Below are 15389 nucleotides of genomic sequence, written 5' to 3'. Positions count from 1 at the left end.
ATAAAATGCATTTGTAACTTAATTTAACTTAACTTCAAAAAGGTCATTAGTTGCTGGGAAGACATGAATATATCTTGACTAATAAACTGATCAATAAATCTTGGTGCTTTTATTAGGTTATAGGACCTTAATCATTTCACACTTGTTTGGAAATCAACTAAACTGGAGTGTGTTTGACATCCTTTTAAAGGTTAATGACATCTAACTCCAGTATTGATTGAACTGATTAACAGTGTGTCTAAATCATCAAGCAAAGTATTTGGTACGTATTTGGTAGTCAAGAAACAATATTTATCTTACCCTCTTCCCTTTCTTTTCCTCCAAAAGGTCATCTTTGTAAAACAATAAAAGATGCATCCAAACACCTCTCCTAGCTGGGGTGGAATCAGGAATGAAGTTCAGGAGACAAAGTGAAAGTGATGTCCTCAGTCATGTCGACTCTTTGCGACCCTATGGACTATACAGCCCATGGAATTCTCCAAGCGAGAATACTGGAGTGGTAGCCTTTCCCTTCTCCAGGGGATCTTCCCAACCCAGAGATCGAACCAGGGTCTGCTGCATTGCAGACGGATTCCTTACCAACTGAGCTGTCAGAGAGCCCTCAGAGGACAAAGCAAAGTACAAGATCAGGATATCAGAGACCAGGGGGAAGGTGTGGAGGACAGTCAGGTGTGATGTTGGTTGAGAACCAACCAGATAAAGTCAATAAAGAATCAGGACGAAATGAATGACCAAAAACTGAAATTGATAAGGAGACTAAGTCTCGAACAAATTGATTCTGGAAAGGATGGCTCTGGAAAGCAGAAATGGGGCTTTTCAGAGAGCATCAGTGGCCTCACCTGTGGCTAGAAAAGAAACTTTTGCAGGAACCTATCCAATATGAGCTAGTGGTGAAGAAAAGAGTAGATGGCTATGACCATGTAGAAGAGATTATATCATCTGTCTTTCCCAGTTCAGGGTGTTCAAAGGAGTCTTTGGCCCCAAAGTACAAGAACTTCTCTCTCTCACACACACTGTAAATTTCCAGAGGATTCCTGAGCTAATGGGGAAGTAGGTATTTAATAACTAAAACATTCCATTTTGTAATCAGGATCTTATTTAAAAAAATACACATTTACTTTACTAATTTATTACTACTTTCTTTGCTTACCATTAATTTTTCATTCTTGCATATATTTCTCAAACTTTTTTTTTCTCTTGATAAAGACCATTCTCTATCAAAAAGTAAACTTGAAAGTTGAAAAGTAGAAGAGAGTAGAAGGAAATAAAACACTTCAACTTTGTCTTATTTGTGAGAATTAAGTGGGAATTAGCTTTCTATTTAGCTAGACAAATACATTTTAAATTTGCATTAACTATATACATATACAATATAGAATATGAATATTGAAAAATACCACATCTTAGACAATAGGGAAATGATGAAAAAATAAAACTAGACCTACACAATTGGAAATAAGAAAGATGAAGGGAAGTAAGATCAAACTAAATGGCAAACACAAACTAACATGGAACAAGTTCAAATATATTAGTAATTAAAATGCAGGAGATGATTTAAAAGCATCTCTTAAAAATACTCAGGTTAGACTAGAAATGCATCTGGGCATAACAGTGGAAAAGAATCTGCCTGCCGATGCAGGAGATGCAAGAGACACAGGTTTGATCCTTGGGTCAGGAAGATCCCCTGGAGTAGGAAATGGCAACCCATTCCAGTATCCTTGCCTGGAAAATTCCCTGGACAGAGGAGCCTGATGGGCTGCAGTCCATGTGGTCACTGAGAGTTGGACATAACTGAGCACACACTCACTCACACAGTTTATGAGAGACACCTAAAACAATACTACCCAAAGTTCTTCTCTAAGGTGGCAGTGCAGCAAGACCCTGAACTCACCTTTTTCTCATGGACACTTCATATCAACATTTGCACACAGAGCAATGCCTCCTGAAGAAGGGCTAATTGAACAGAATCTGTACAAAATAAATGACAGAGATGTTTGTAGGAGATGTGTGCCTATAGAGCTGAGTAAGAGATGGAGTCCCAGTATGGACAGGAACCCCACCCTTTACACTGTGACACATAGGAGGGATGCTTATCCCTGAAGGGCAAGTGCACAGACTTGCTTGCCCTAGGAAAAACAGTGGTCTAAAGGGCACCTAGATTATTTGTGAGGGAAATTTATTTATCAACCTTAGAGCTTCTGCCACATGGGAAGGACACTGCTGAAACTCTCTTCAAGGTCAGAGGTGCCAGATAGCATGATTTTGTGCATTCCCCTTTCACTGTGCTATCACAGGTGGGGACACTGTGTCCAGGCGCCACTTCCCCCTCCTTGATTTCAGGTTTTACCTGATTGAGGAATTAGGCAGGTACTTGGGACCTATATTTAAATTTCTGATGTGCAGAGAGATGCAAGACAAAGACAGGGAAGAAAATGAAGTAAAATGGATAAATTTCACATCAAATGTTTTTTTTATCTTGGTATACACTCTTTTAGACCCTAGGAACTTAATTTATAAAACCTTCTTCCTCTGTGTGCCTTGGTAGATTTATTCTTGCCATGGAGATCTCTCCTCTAGAGAGAGTTCGTTCTTTTTTTTTTTCTCTTTCCTCAGTCTTGTTACAGCTTATGGCCATTATTACGTTCTGAACAATGTTTAGGTGACTTTTGGAACTAGTGCTAACATTGCTAAGCAATTACTGTAGGCTGTCCTCTGAGCCTGTTCTTTAACCAGACCCTCCATGACTGCAAACTCTCATGCCCACATGCCTCTGGTCCAGGATCCCAGTGCAATTAAAAAGAAGAGACCTTTTATTCCAAAAGGCTTGATGTCTAAGGTGTAGAGTTTGATGACTTTCATATCATAATAGATGTTTTCTTTTAGTTGTAGCTTCTGATTGTCACTGTAATCACACCACTCTCTGAGCCTGGTCTTTTCATCACCATTTGATTTTTTTAGGGCTTTGCAGTTGTCTTTTTCCTCAATATAACTTGGGTCCATGGTCACCTGTGTATCAGCCACTCTATCACATGGACTGCAAAAACAGCAAACTGTCCTTAAATTTTATCCTTGAAGAAAACAAATTATGCTGGCATGAAACATAGACTTGCAAACTCAAACAGAATTGATCCCCAATAGAAATGTGACCCTCATGAAACGGTTGTCAAAGTCACTGAAAATCTCTTCATAAAAAGGTGGAGAAAAGACTTACGGACTTGGGGAGAGGGGAGGAGAAGGTGAACTGTATGGAAAGAGTGACGTGGAAACTTACATTACCGTGTGTAAAATAGATAGCCAGGGGGGATTTGCTGCATGGCTCAGGAAACTCAAACGGGGGCTCTGTATCAACCCAGAGGGGTGGGATGGGAGGGAGATGGGAGGGAGGTTCAAAAGGGAGGGGATACGTGTACACCTATGGCTGATTCATGTTGGGGTTTGACAGAAAACAGCAAAATTCTGTAAAGCAATTATCCTTCAATTAAAAAATTAATTTTTTTAAAAGGTGGAGAAATGAATGTGGTTTCTGAGCAGCTCTGACATCTAGTGGTCAATTGGTATTTCTAAGGTAGCTAAAGGAGCCAGTTCTGTTCAGTTGAATTGTCATGGAGCTGTTGTACAGACGCTGTAAGCGGACAGACTGACAGAGTCAGTGCAATAAAGTTAAAAGGTAAGGAATGGAAAATTGTGAAAGTTACCCAGATATTTGTTATACCTATGACAGGCCACTTAAGTGACTGTGGACTCAGAAATATGAGTTCCAGGCAATCACTTCTTAAGGGAAATGGGGCATGGAAAGAAAAATGTACATAGGATAGTGTTTCTTGATGACAATAGTAACTTTGTTACATGATAGCATATGCTGCAAACATCTCTGTCTTCCCAGCAACCTTGAAAAATAAGTAACATAGTATTTATGGCTGATGAAATTGAGAGGCTCAGTGTCTTGCTTTGCTGCCCAAATTCTCATAACAAAAGTTAGTAGAGAAAAATTCTTTACCTTCCAACTTGGCTGTAATAGCGCAGCATGATGTAACAGGCAGAAGGAGAGATTAAGAGTAATTGTTCCTCTCTGATTATGGGATCTTTATGGGCTAATAATATCATGTGTGCTCTGCAAAGTTGCTTCAGCCGTGTCCGACTCCTTGCAACCCCATGGACTGTAGTCCGCCACGCTCCTCTTGTCCATGGGGATTCTCCAGGCAAGAATACTGGAGTGGGTTGCCATGCCCTCCTTCAGGGGCATCTTCCCAATCCAGGGGTCGAACTCACATCTTTTACATCTCCTGCATTGGCAGGTGGGTTCTTTACCACTAGTGCCACCTGGGAAGCCCAATAATATCATACTATGACTAAACATAAATACTACTCTTAATTAACATTATTAAAATAAATGATAAACTATTATGACTATCCATAAGTTGAAGACAACTAAAAAATAATTCTTTGCTCTAACAGTTTTAAATTTTATTTATTAGTCAATTAGCATGTGTGTGAATTATTTTTAAGATTTGAAAATTTCCCCCCATTTTATTTTTTGTTGAGCTATGAGTGGCATATAACATTGTATTAGTTTTAGTTGTACAGTATGATGCTTCGACATGTACATACAGCAAAATGATTGCCATGATGTGTTGTCCTTTGCGTGTGTGGGCTTGTCTTGTCAGACTCTTTGCCACCCTTTGGACTGTAGCCCGCCAAGCTCCTCTGTCCAGGGGATTTCCCAGGCAAGAACACTAGAGTGGGTTGCCATGCCCTCCTCCAGGAGGATCTTCCCAACCCAGGTATTGAACCCGCATCTCTTACATCTCCTGCACTGGCAGGCAGGTTCTTTACCACTAGCGCCACCTGGGAAACCCCATGTTTTCCTTTATAAGTTGCTTTAGTCATGTCTGACTCTGTGTGACCCTATGGACTGTAGCCAGCCAGGCTCCTCTTGTCCATGGGGATTCTCCAGGCAAGAATACTGGAGTGGGTTGTCATGCCCTCCTCCAGGGGATCTTCCTAGCCCAGGGACTGAGCCTGTGTCTCTGAAGTCTCCTGCATTGGCAGGCAGGTTCTTTACCATTAGCATCACCTGGTAAGCCTTATGTTTTCCTTTAGAACATCACAATTCGCAGCTGGAGACTATGTTAGAAGAGAAAAGACAATGACAGAAGTCCTTACTCCCTCCACATCTCCATTTTTCTGACCAGAGAGCAACTTTCAACACAACACGATTGCTTGTCCTTGACCCTTTAGAAGCCTGGGGTGGCTTCTTGCCATGCACTATGGTTGCCAAATAGGACAGGACTCCGGGTAGTCTTCTGACCTAAGCCTGGCCATCAGAAAGCTCAGGGAACTCCTCTAAGATTTTAAGGTAAAAAATTATGAGACTCAGTCAATTAGTATAGTTGGGCCTTAAATTGTTTTGCAGGCTGAGTCTTCAGTTACTTGAAAAGACCTCTGACATTAGTCAGTTTGTAGCTCATAATCTCTGGAAGAACTCCTCTGAATGCCCACAATATCTAAGAAACTCCTCAGCGTAGAGCCCTCGTCTGAGTGAGAAATCCCTACTCTACATGAACTAGAGTGAAACTTCTAGGGGCAACATGACCCAAAAGGACACTGAGTGTATAACCTAGAACAAGTTCCCAAGTGTAACGAAGGACGAGTGGGCGGTGATGTGCAGGAGGGGCCTAAGGGTTGGTGCCCAGAAACTCAGTGAGTGTGCACTGACGCTGCTCACAAGTTACTGGTTGTCGAATGGTGGGCTGCTTGCTGTGGAAAGAAGTGTCAGGTCAGGAAACTGGCAGGCCTGGGATCAGGACAACAAGAAGTTTTCTCTCTTAGTGCAAGCCAGAATGTTTCTTCATGAGAGACGTTGACTCTGGTCAACTGCCTGACTCTTGGGATGAGTGGATGTGGATGTGGATGACTTGTGAAGCCTGTATGTTCAAAGAGGTGTGTGGTCAGAAACCAAGAGTGTCGAAGTCAGCCTATTGCTAACCCACTAGTGAATAAGACCAGAAAGAAGCAGACTCAGAGATAGAGGGGAAAGGATAGTGGTTACAAGTGGGATAAGGAAAGGGGGGAAGGGCAATATAAAGGTAGGGGAAGGAAAAGGGTTATTATGGGATTATTTGAAATTATCTGTGTGAAAGTTTTTTTAAATTAATTAATTGATTTGGTCATGCTGGGTCTTACTTGTGGCATGCAGGATTTTTAGTTGTGACATGTGGGATCTAGTTCCTTGACCAGGGATTGAATCCTGGGCCCCCCACTGGGAGCATGGAGTCTTAGCCACTGGACCACTAGAGAGGTCCCTGTGAAACTTGCCCTCCCTAGGTGGGGAAGCTACTATGGAATTCAAAGAATCTCTCAATTTGTTTTTTTATTTTTAAAATATTAAAAGAAACAAAGAGGGACTTCTTGATCCCTTCCATGCTGAGAAATTATTGCTGACCCAGCAGTGAAGGTCCAGGTCCATTGCTTGCAGCTGTGTTCAGTTCTTCGTACCTCTGGGATGCCAAATTTTGGTGGCATTACAGCTATGTCATATACCGGCTAACCAGGGGTCAATGACTGAACCAGACCGCCAAAGATGGTCCCAACAACACGTGTGTGGCAGCAACAGCTACAGCGCTAACACATTTGAGTCCGTTCTAATGAGGTGGACGAACCTGGAGCCTATCATACAGAGTGAAGTAAGTCAGAAAGAGGACAAATACCGTATGTTAATGCATATATATGGAATTTAGAAAGATGGTACTGACGATCCTACATGCAGGGCAGAAAAGGAAACACAGATGTAAAGAACAGACTTTTGGACTCAGTGGGAGAAGGAGAGGGTGGGATGATGAGAGAATAGCATTGTACATTACCATACACATGTTAGATAAAATAGATGACCAGTGCAAGTTCGGTGCATGAAGCAGGGTGCCCAAAGCCGGTGCTCTGTGACAACTCAGAGGGATAGGGTGGGGAGAGAGGTGGGAGGAGGGTTCAGGGTGGGGGGACACATGTATACCTGTGGCTGATTCATTTGATGTATGGCAAAGACCATCACAATATTATAATTATCTTCCAATTAAAATAAACAATTAACTGAAAAAAAAAAACAAACACTACCATTGCTCTGATGAAATGAGTCATATCTAGGACTGATCCTTTTGGACAGGATTTGAAAGGCACTAACTTAGGATTCTTTAAGTCTTTATCTTCTGGTACCTGACATACCCCAATTTGTTTTTTCCAACTTGCGTTTCTTTGGAGTTGAGACAAAAACACTCTTTTCATTACATACGTATTGTCTGTGAAGTATGTCTAGTCAACTGGTTTGTTGGCTGTATCACTATAGACAATGTAAATTTTCAAATTATTTAGCTAATGAGTTCCTGAGAGAAGGAATCAGAGGTGAGTTTTATTGAGGTGAAGAGATTATCATTACTTTTAAGATTTATTTTACTGAAGTATAGTTGATTTACAATGTTGTGTTAATTTCTGCTGTGCAACAAAGTGATTCAGGTTTTATATATATATACATTTTTTTTTTTTTTTGGCAGGGGGCGGGGCGGGGATTCCCAGGTGGTTCAGCAGTAAAGAACCTACCTGCCAACGCAGAGACACTGGTTCCATCCCTGGGTCGAGAAGATCCCCTGGAGAAGGAAATGGCAACCCACTCCAGTAGTCTTGCCTGGAGAACCCCACGGACAGAGGAACCTGGCAGACTACGGTCCATGGGGTTGCAAAGACTGAAACAACTTAGCATGCACATATATATATATACACACACACATATATATTTATACACACACATCTATATGTGTACATGTCTGACAGACATGACTGAGCACAGCATACATTGTTTTTTATATTCTTTATTATGGTTTATCACAGGATATTAAATATAGTTCCCTGTGCTATACAGTCAGACCTTCTTGTTTGCCCATCCTAAATATAATAGCTTACATTAGCTAACCCCAAAGTATCAATCCATCCCTCCCTCCCTTACCTCCTGCTTGGCAACCACAAGTCTATTCTCTGTGTCTGTGAGTCTGTTTCTGTTTTATCTACAGGTTCATTTGTGTCATATTTTAGATTCCACATGTAAGTGACATCATGTTGTATTTGTCTCTTTCTGACTTACTGAGGTGGAGCTTACTGATGACTGCTGATGTTTGACAGCCAAGAGACAATAAGAACGCATAGTGTGTGTGTGGCAGGGCAGAGTGAGGAGAAAATCAGCAGACATGGTAGCAGTCATTTTTGTAGCAGTCATTTTTTCCCAAAGACCCACTGGTTCCCACTTCTTTGCAACGGTGGTGATAGCAGAGGGGCACAGGGACAGAAGTGGTAGATGAGCAGGCAGCCAACTCCGAATTTCTAAATCACTGTGAGACCTACAAGTACCTGGAATTGGACTGGGGCATTACACTGCCTTTGTCACTGCTGTTGGACTGTGGTATTGACAGGCAGGTGTTTGCATCTGTGCAGGAGATTCTAAAGTTCAGTGCTATAAAAAGTAAGGATTCTCTACAGTGAAGATCTTGAAGACCAACACAGTGTCACTTCTGATGGATGACAGTCTAAAAACCACAGAGGAAAGAGGACTGAGAGCAATGGACACAGGGGAAGAAACTTGAAATTTACACCTCAGCTCTGCCACTGACATTGAGCAAGTTACCTCACCTTAGTGGCCTTCAGTCTCTAAGTCTGTAAAACAATGTTCTATAGTAGCAGGTTTTGCAAAGAGTAAGAAGGCATCTGCAGCGCTCAGGGGTTCTCTTGGAAAGACAGAACCAGTAAATCATATAGGTATGTGTGTATGCGTGGATTGACTGGCTGCAAGGAATTGGCATATGCCATTGTAGGGGGCTAGGCAAGCTTGAGGAGAAGGCAATGGCAACCCACTCCAGTACTCTTGCCTGGAAAATCCCATGGACGGAGGAGCCTGGTGGGCTGCCATCTATGGGGTCGCACAGAGTCGGACACGACTGAAGCGACTTAGCAGCAGGCAAGCTTGAAATCTGTAAGGCAAGCTCAAGCAGGAGTGGTCTCTACAGCACACCCTGGGATCTCACCTCTTCAAGGAAACTTCAGTTTTGTTCTTACGGACTTTAAGTTGATTGGATGAGGTCCATCCACATTATTGAGGATAATCACCTTTATTTAAAGTTAATTGAATGTAGATGATGTTAATCTCATCTACAAATACTTCTGACCTAGCCAAGTCACACATCAAACTAACCAACGCAGCACCCAAGCTTGTTTTTCCTTGCCTTTGCTCCAGTCTCTGAGACCTGGAGGAATATCCTTGGGGCACTGTTTATGTGGGACAAACAAAAGATTGTAGCGATGTGTAGAGATGCCAGCCCTCTGTGGAGAAAACTCTGCCTTCTGGTCCTTGGAGAGTCTGTCTAGGAATCATCAACCTGGGAACAGCTTGTGGTTCTCGAAGTGAAGGTGCATAGGCCCCTGAGGCAGGAGATAGGTGGGCTCCAGGTCAGACATTTACAACTGGCCTCTTGTTTGCATCTCCTGAGACAAGATATAGGTGGGCTCCAGGTAGGGCATTCACAACCTCCTGCTTGCCCTCAGAAATGGAATCAACAACACAAATAGGGTAAACAAATAACCCGTCTTTTTCTCTGTAAACACCTTAAAGTAACAGTCATGGCAAGGACAGAGAGGCAAAACCCTGTTTGAATAAAGGATACGGGATCTCCCTCCCCACCTTTTCTGGGATAGGGAGACACTGCACATGTGCAGAAAGGCTTTTTGAGAGGCCGTAAGTAAGGGGATAATGCCAGGCCATAAGGAGTCTTGTCCTCCCAGAAGCCTTCAGTTCAAGTTCCGCCTTGGCTGAGGGGTGCCTGTGTGCCCAGGAGAGGGTCCCAGGGTAGGTCAGGTATAGAAAAGGAAACCAGATAATTGGCTAAAGGTAAACCAAGACCCGGAAGAATTGCCCTAGATAAGTGACTTAACTGCCTTTTTATTGCTCTCCTCCTCACTGGGGGAGACACACACCCTTTCTCTCCAGGTGAGCATCTCCATCTTGCTTCTCTCCTCTGAACTAAACAAGCTGTTTCTCTGCGTGCTTTCCCACTTGTTGTGCTATGTCTCTAGTAATAAACTTTGTATCTGCATTTACAGTTTTTGTCTCCATGATAAATGCTTTTTCCACTGAGGGCAAAGATCCAGGGAAAATTAGCTTCTAGCCTCCAGCACTTGCTGGTCTGGTGGGTAGAATTCCTGGTTTTCATCCAGGCTACCCAGATTCAATTCCTGGGCAGGGAATTAAGATCTCACTTCACGCCCACTCACTGCTGCTTTGCAGAGATCACCCCCACCCTCTTCTGCTGTTCTCACAGGCGTGAGGCTACAGGAAGGCCAGTGGTGGGGCCCCTGGGCAGCCAAGAGAAAACTGGAATCTGTGAAACCTGGAAGTCAGCACAACTTGTCAGGTCCATATGAGGACTTAGAATACACCTGGGGCTGGAATGAGATGTTGGCCACATTCTTGTTCTCAATGTGAAAAAATCTGGAATTCACTTTTTCTGTTCATGACCACTCTGATTTGCGGTGCCTTGTGGACATAACTGGGTGTGTGCACACATACATGTGTGTGCACCTGTGCATTTATTTAATGGGGGGTTTTCTGTTCCTACTGGAGAAGGCAATAAACCCTTGGGGGCAGACTCACTGTGTTTTAGAAGAGCACTTTTGGGGTGCAGGGTTGTGAGCAGGAGCATATCAGGGAGTTTGGGGTGAACTGGGACTGGTTCCAGAGAGGCAGCTGTGGTGGTCCTCCCCCATCCCTTCAGATGGTGTGGAGCTTGGAGGTTATTGAGCAGAGATTGGACAAAGGTAGTTAGGACTGTAGTGATCTCTTAGAAGGAAAGAGATTCAGATCTTCACTTTTTCTCTTTGTGGTTCAAATTTAGTGAAATATACTGGATGCCCCACCCCCTTCATGGATTACAGCCTTTTTGTGGCAAAGCAGCTTGTGTTATTCAATGAAGCTGTGAGCCATGCCAGGCAGGGCAACCCAAGGTAGATGGGTCATAGTGAAGAGTTCTGACAAAACACAGTCCACCTACTGTGGAGAAAGAAATGGCAGTCCAGTCCGGGATTCTTGCCTGGAGAACCCCATGGACAGTATGAAAGGGCAAAAAGATATGATGCTGGAAAATAAGCACCTCCCCCCAGGTTGAAAGGTGTCCAATATGCTACTGGGGAAGAGCAGAGAGCAATTCTAATTGCTCCAGTAAGAATGAAACAGCTGGGCCAAAGTGGGAATGATGCTCAGCTGTGGGTGTGTCTGGTGGTGAAAGTAAAGGCTGATGCTGTAAAGAGCAATATTGCATAGAAACCTGGAATGTTAGGTCCATGAATCAAGGTAAATTGGATGTGGTCAAGCAGGAGATGGCAAGATTGAACATCAACATCTTAGGAATCAGTGAACTTCAAAATGGACAAGAATGGGAGAATTTAATTCAAATGACCATTGTATCTACTACTGTGGGCAAGAATCCCTTAGAAGAAATAGAGTAGCCCTTATAATCAAAAAAGGGTTCAAAATGCAGTGATTGTTTAGTCACTAAGTCGTGTCTGACTCTTTTGCAACCTCATGGACTGTAGCCTGCCAGGCCCCTCTGTCTATGTGATCTTCCAGGCAAAAACACTGGAGTGGGTTGCCATTCCCTTCTCAAAGGGATCATCCCAACCCAGGATCAAACCCGTGGTGCTTGCTTTGGCAGGTGTATTTTATATCACTGAGCCACCAGGGAAGCCCTGATGCCTGACTTCTTTCACTTAGCATATTGTTTTTGAGGTTCACCCATGTTGTAGCATGAATAAGTACTTCATACCTTTTCGTTCTGAATAATAGCCATCTTTTGTTTACTCATTCACTTGATGGACATTTGAGTTGCTTCTAGTTTTTGGCTATTATGAATAATGATGCTGTGAACATTCATGTATAAGTTTTCATGTTGAGTAATATTATCCCCTCTTCATAGATGAGGAAACAGGCTTGGAGAGCTTAGATGGATTTTACAATATCACACAGCTACTAAAGGGTGGAATTCAGATCATGTGATGGTAGGTCTTCCTAGCATGCTCCCATCCACAAGGTCATATATCCCCACTGCACATAGAGTGGATCTAGTAGGAGCAGTTGTTTTCTCTGCTTGTGCCTCCTCTTGGTTTCTTGTCAGATGCCTACCAGGTCTCTAGAACTGCTGTAGCAATTAAGGGAGGGATCTGTACTCACACCAGGAGGAAACCTGACTACAGGGAAAGTAAGTAAAGTAAGAGATGTGGTCATCATGGTATCAGCAGGATCTCAAGGGCAATCTGGAAGATTGCCATCCTCCAGGAAGGCCTGGGTGACAGGGAAGCATTTCGAAGGGATTCTCAGAAGTTTTTTGATACAGATTTTGGCAAAAGCATGAATTTCTTGGTGTAAGTAAAATATAGGTGTATTCTATTATAGTTGGGGTTATTAATGGAAATGAGATCTCAAAGTCTAATGAAGTCTCAAAAATATTGATTGTCTTTAAAAGGAGATGATTAATTAAACTTACTGACATCTAAACAAATATGTGCTGTAGTCAACGCATTGACAAAAATAGTTTATGAATCCAAGAATTAAGTTTGCATTTTTAAAAGGTTTTATTAACATAATCCTTTATAATGACTAGACTTCAAATCAGGGGCCCACATGTATAAGTTATGCCATTGTTTGGTAACCCTGCTGTCGGGAGGGCTATGAGCAGGATGACTCTATAAATTTCTCACCCAGCAAGAAGGAAGAGATACGGGCACCACCGATACCTTCCTGTCTCAGAGGGAAATCAGTGAGTCCTTGGGAAACATGGAAGGTGACCATTCTAGCTTGTCTGGGACTGAAGACCTCACTGGAACATGGGATCTTCATTTTGAAACCAGACAGCATAGGTTTGCCCAGGATTAGTTGGTCAACCTGCAATGTGGAACACGTGATTGTGGGAGGACCACTGGGAGTCAGGAATCCTGCTGTTTTGAGCACAGGAGGAATGAGTCTTTTTCCCCAAAGGGACAGAGCAGAAATGAGTAGAGAAGTAGAGAAGCTCACAGGGGAGCCCTCCTTTGTGGGCCTAAATCCCTACTGCTGCACTTCTCCCAGCATCCTGTAGGTGGGGCTATTGCTCAGCACATTAGGTACAGAAGGAACACTGCGGCTTAGAAGAGCAGGAAGTGTTCGAGGCGGTAAAAGCAGCTGCTTATTTCATTACAGACGGCGCTTTTCACTTGTCCGAGCTCTATCTTACATTTCTCTGCCAAATGCTTGATAGGGTCTGAGACCTAGAAATGTAACTGAGCAGGACCCTAAGAGGCCTTCCCAAGGACAGGCCTTCCTGCAGATCCTTTGCTTTAGCTCCTCTCTGAAGTACCCGTGTGTGTTGGTCGCTCAGTCATGCCCAACTCCTTGTGATCCCATGTTCTGTAGCCAGGCTCCTCTGTCTGTGGAACTCTCCAGGCAAGAATACTGGAGTGGGTAAGCCATTTCCTTCTCCAGGAGATCTTCCCGACCCAAGGATAGAACTCGAATCTCTTGAATTGCCAGCGGATTCTTTACCACCTGAGCTGGAAGACTGTTATTTCCTGAAGTACCTAGATAAAAGTATCTGATGCAAATTTCCTGAGTTGTTTTGCAGATGTAAACCCCTCCCTATCTCCAGCAAGATGTTAACTACTTGACAACCTTGAGCACAAAGCCCCAGGCCTCCTGGAGCCTAAGGGCTGATAATGTTTACCCCTGTGACACCACCCTGCTACTTCACCAATGTATCTGCCAGTCAGAGAACTGTATACAAGTTGATCACACCATCTGCAAACCCCTCCCTTACCTGGCTTTTAAAAGTGCTTTGCTGAAATCTTTCAGAGTTCAGGGCTGTTGAAGGCAATCAGCCACCTGTTTCCTTGTATGACCCTTGCAACAAAACTTTCTCTGTTCCACACTATGGTGTTTCAGTTTGTTTGGCTTCACTGTGCATTTGGGCATATGAACTTGGGTTAATAGAAACACTGCATACGATCTTAAGATTTTCTTCTCTCACAGTTGTTGCAAAACTTCAGATTTGTAGCATGGCCTAGAGTTGGTAAGATTTTACAGAAAGGATCAAGAATCAGAGTTGGTGAGTCCTGCAGGCTCAGAGCACTCAGAAGTACAGGTATAGGGTTTATTTGGTATAGGGTTTATTTACTAGTTCAGAACCCAGAGGCCCTGGGCTTGTGATAATGAAATTACCCAGGATCAATTATTAGATTGTTGTTTAAGAGGCAAGAAGGTCTTTCCTGGTGACTCAGATGGTAAAGAATCTGCCCACAATGTGGGAGACCTGGGGTTTGATCCCTGGATCAGGAAGATCCCCTGAAGAAGGGAATGGCTATCCACTCCAGTATTCTTGCATGGAGAATTCCATGGACAGAGGAGCCTGGTGGGTTACAATCCAAGAGGCCACAAAGATTCAGACACGACTGAACGACTGACACTTTCACTTAAAAGGCAGGAACCCCAGCAGTGGGTTTACACAAGGAGGGCAAGGGAAGTAGAGAAAGCGTAACCTTCTTCCAACGCCCTGGTCTCCCGCTGTGTAGCCCAAGTGCTACATGAGTCCTGAAGAATTACACTGTGGGTGGGACAAGGGCACTTCCTTGAATGTGCTTAGTTCATTTAATGAATACCCAGAAACCTGGGGTGCCAGTAACTCCATGAGCAAGAGCTTTGGTATAGGCAGAAATGTATGTGTATGTACATAGGGTAATTTGGGGGAAGACTGCATAAAAAGAAGGGATCCATAGTTTTTATGATGGATCCTATCACCTTCCAAAGTTGAGATCTGCTGATCTACTATACTATGTTTGTTAGTGACATGATCAGTCCATGGCTTCAACTTTCAACATATGTGCCAATGACCCGTAAGATCCTTGCAAATAGTCCTCTTCTTTTGCTTCCACATCCATAGGTGCTATGGCCTACAAGACATCTCCACTTCCGTGTCTCATGGGTGCCTCAATGTCAACACGTGGAAACCTGAAGTTAGTAACTTCTCTTTCAACATATTCCCTGTTTAGGTGAATGACGTCACCACTGACTCAAGTCCTAGAGCCCTGTGAGTTGTCAGGGAATGGCTCTCTTCCATCTGATTAGCCAATAAACCTGGTCTTTGCCACCTCAGGAATACTTTTTGTTTCAGCTGTACCACCTCCTTTTCTTGATCCCACTGCCGTTTCATTTATCCAGAAATGGAAACCACAGTAATAGGCCCTCTGCCCTCTCAACCTCACTGAGGAAAAGTACCTCAGGTAGCAGTTTGCCTTTCCAAGGATGGTTGAGTCAAAACTTCTTTTGAAATACAGGCAAA

The 15389-nt window shown here is 43.3% G+C and overlaps 1 protein-coding gene across 1 annotated transcript in view; it reads left to right on the top strand.

Moving 5' to 3' along the window:
• Positions 1-15077, top strand: part of RGS7 (regulator of G protein signaling 7) — a 458444-nt gene extending 443367 nt beyond the window's left edge. Inside the window, exon 17 of the mRNA XM_043485427.1 lies at positions 14991-15077. Coding sequence (XP_043341362.1) covers positions 14991-15062 — 72 coding nt within the window. The 3' untranslated portion in view covers positions 15063-15077. The remainder of the gene's footprint in view (positions 1-14990) is intronic.
• The last annotated feature ends 312 nt before the right edge of the window (positions 15078-15389 follow it).

The sequence above is a fragment of the Cervus canadensis genome, chromosome 13 (genome assembly GCF_019320065.1).
Source record: "Cervus canadensis isolate Bull #8, Minnesota chromosome 13, ASM1932006v1, whole genome shotgun sequence".
Taxonomy (NCBI): domain Eukaryota; kingdom Metazoa; phylum Chordata; class Mammalia; order Artiodactyla; family Cervidae; genus Cervus; species Cervus canadensis.
Note: the sequence above shows the minus strand (reverse complement) of the source record. Positions and strands in the feature narration are given on the sequence as shown.